The 2,463-nt window shown below is 40.9% G+C and overlaps 1 protein-coding gene across 1 annotated transcript; it reads right to left on the minus strand.

Annotated features, from left to right (window-relative positions):
- Window positions 1–399: 399 nt before the first annotated feature.
- On the minus strand, window positions 400–1,896 carry LOC147737846 (uncharacterized). The gene has a single exon (XM_086947810.1). The coding sequence runs from the start codon at window positions 1,894–1,896 to the stop codon at window positions 400–402; it is 1,497 nt and encodes a 498-aa protein (XP_086803936.1).
- Between the last annotated feature and the right edge of the window lie 567 nt (window positions 1,897–2,463).

The raw sequence follows: 2,463 nt of genomic DNA on the forward strand, positions 1-2,463 counted from the left end.
CTGGCAGGCAGCAGCAGCCGCAGCAGAGAGGTACAGTGAGGGCGAGGCTGAGGCTAACTAACCAGATTGGTGTCACCCATGATGGGGTGACACCCGGTGCGGTCCGCACCCCCCGCACCCCCCTAGTGACGCCACTGAAAGCACTCATAAGGTTTTTCATCAGTATGGAGTCTCTTATGGTTGGTGAGGCTGTGCCTATCAAATAGGAATTTCTGGCATTCACAGTATTGGTAATGTTTTTTCCCTGTGTGCGTCTGCTCATGTAGAGGGAGATTGCGTTTAAAATTAATGCTTTTCTGGCATTCGGAGCACTGAATTATTTTAATGGTGTGTTTTCTTATGGTGCTTGAAACCATCTCTACCTCTGAATCTTTTCTGACATTAAGAGCACTGATAATTTTATTCACCAGTGTGGATACTCACATGTTTACTGAGTTGAGATTTTTGGCTGAAACATTTTTGGCATTCAGAGCACTGATAAGGCTTTTCCCCAGTGTGGATTCTTATATGCTCAGTGAGACTGAATTTTTCACTGAAACATCTGTGGCATTCAGAGCACTGATAAGGTTTTTCCCCAGTGTGGGTTCTTATATGCTGAGTGAGACTGCTTTTTTGAATGAAACATATCTGGCATTCAGAGCACTGATAAGGCTTTTCCCCAGTGTGGATTCTTATATGCTCAGTGAGATGGCTTTTTTGACTGAAACATATCTGGCATTCAGAGCACTGATAAGGCTTTTCCCCAGTGTGGATTCTTATATGGTAAGTGAGACTGCTTTTTTCACTGAAACATCTGTGGCATTCAGAGCATTGATAAGGCTTTTCCCCAGTGTGGGTTCTTATATGCTGAGTGAGACTGAATTTTTCACTGAAACATCTGTGGCATTCAGAGCATTGATAAGGCTTTTCCCCAGTGTGGGTTCTTATATGCTGAGTGAGACTGATTTTTTCACTGAAACATCTGTGGCATTCAGAGCACTGATAAGGTTTTTCCCCAGTGTGGGTTCTTATATGCTGAGTGAGACTGCTTTTTTGACTGAAACATATCTGGCATTCAGAGCACTGATAAGGCTTTTCCCCAGTGTGGATTCTTATATGCTTAGTGAGACTGCTTTTTACACTGAAACATTTGTGGCATTCAGAGCACTGATAAGGCTTTTCCCCAGTGTGGATTCTTATATGCTGAGTGAGACTGCTTTTTTGAATGAAACATTTCTGGCATTCAGAGCACTGAAAAGGTTTATACCCAGTGTGTGTTCTTATATGCCAAGCGAGACTGCTTTTGTCAATAAAACATTTCTGGCATTCAGAGCACTGAAAAGATTTTTCCCCAGTGTGGGTTCTTCTATGCCAAGTGAGAATACTTTGGTAACTGAAACATTTCTGGCATTCAGAGCACTGGTAAGGTTTTTCCCCAGTGTGGGTCCTTGTATGTATAGTAAGTGCTCTTTTGTCACTGAAACATTTCTGGCATTCAGCGCACTGATAAGGTTTTTCCACAGAGTGGGTTAATGCATGTCGATATAGACTCGCTTTGATACTAAACCTTTCCTGGCATTCAGAGCACTGATAAGGTTTTTCCCCACTGTGGATTCTCAAATGCTCAGTGAGATAAGATTTACGGCTGAAACTTTTTGGGCATTCAGCGCACTGGTAAGGTTTTTCCACAGAGTGGGTTAATGCATGTCGATATAGACTCGCTTTGATACTAAACCTTTTCTGGCATTCAGAGCACTGATAAGGTTTTTCCCCAGTGTGGATTCTCATATGCACAGTGAGATAAGATTTATGCCTGAAACTTTTTTGGCATACTTTGCACTGAGAGTGGTTTGCCCCAGTGTGCATTGTGTCAAATTCTGTGAGATAAGATTTATGGCTGTATCTTTTTTGGCACATGTAACTTTTTTTCCCCAACTTAGGTTATTTTGCCTTGATTGAGGCGGTTTTGAACACTGAATTTGTTCTCACAGTCCGTGTTTTTATAAGGTGTATTCCTAGAGTTAATATCTCTACGTTTAGTTTTCTTTTGCTTATATGCCACAGTAAGAGTGAACCCGATTTTAGAGTTGGGCTTGTTTAGATAATGTTCAGCATTTATCTCTAAAAGAAATTGTGTGTAATTTTCTTAACACTTCAAGTGAGCAAAATATGTCTGAAAGCAGCCCTGTAACACCTGTTGAAATATTTCTAGCAGATAATAGTCTTTAGGTTATAGCCTATCCGGCAGCAACTTATTTTGTGACTGAAGATTTTCTCAAATCTATTTGTATAGGTTCTTAGCAATGCAGTGATAAGGTGTTAGTCTGATATTTATTAATTAAACTGATAAGTACCTTTTTGCACTGACGTAATGGCAGTAACTGAGGGCGTTAGAACGTGCACAGTACGATTGTGGATCACGAGTCTCAGAACATCAGTTCCTTTTACCCTTTCTATGTTTGGTGTAAGGTTAGGTTTGTAGTT

This window comes from Lissotriton vulgaris, chromosome 1_1, assembly GCF_964263255.1.
Source record: "Lissotriton vulgaris chromosome 1_1, aLisVul1.2, whole genome shotgun sequence".
Lineage (NCBI taxonomy): Eukaryota > Metazoa > Chordata > Amphibia > Caudata > Salamandridae > Lissotriton > Lissotriton vulgaris.

Bases quoted from the DNA above. Each gene is read 5' to 3' on its own strand.
- LOC147737846 (XM_086947810.1), bottom strand. From the start codon at position 1,896: ATGTGCCAAAAAAGATACAGCCATAAATCTTATCTCACAGAATTTGAC.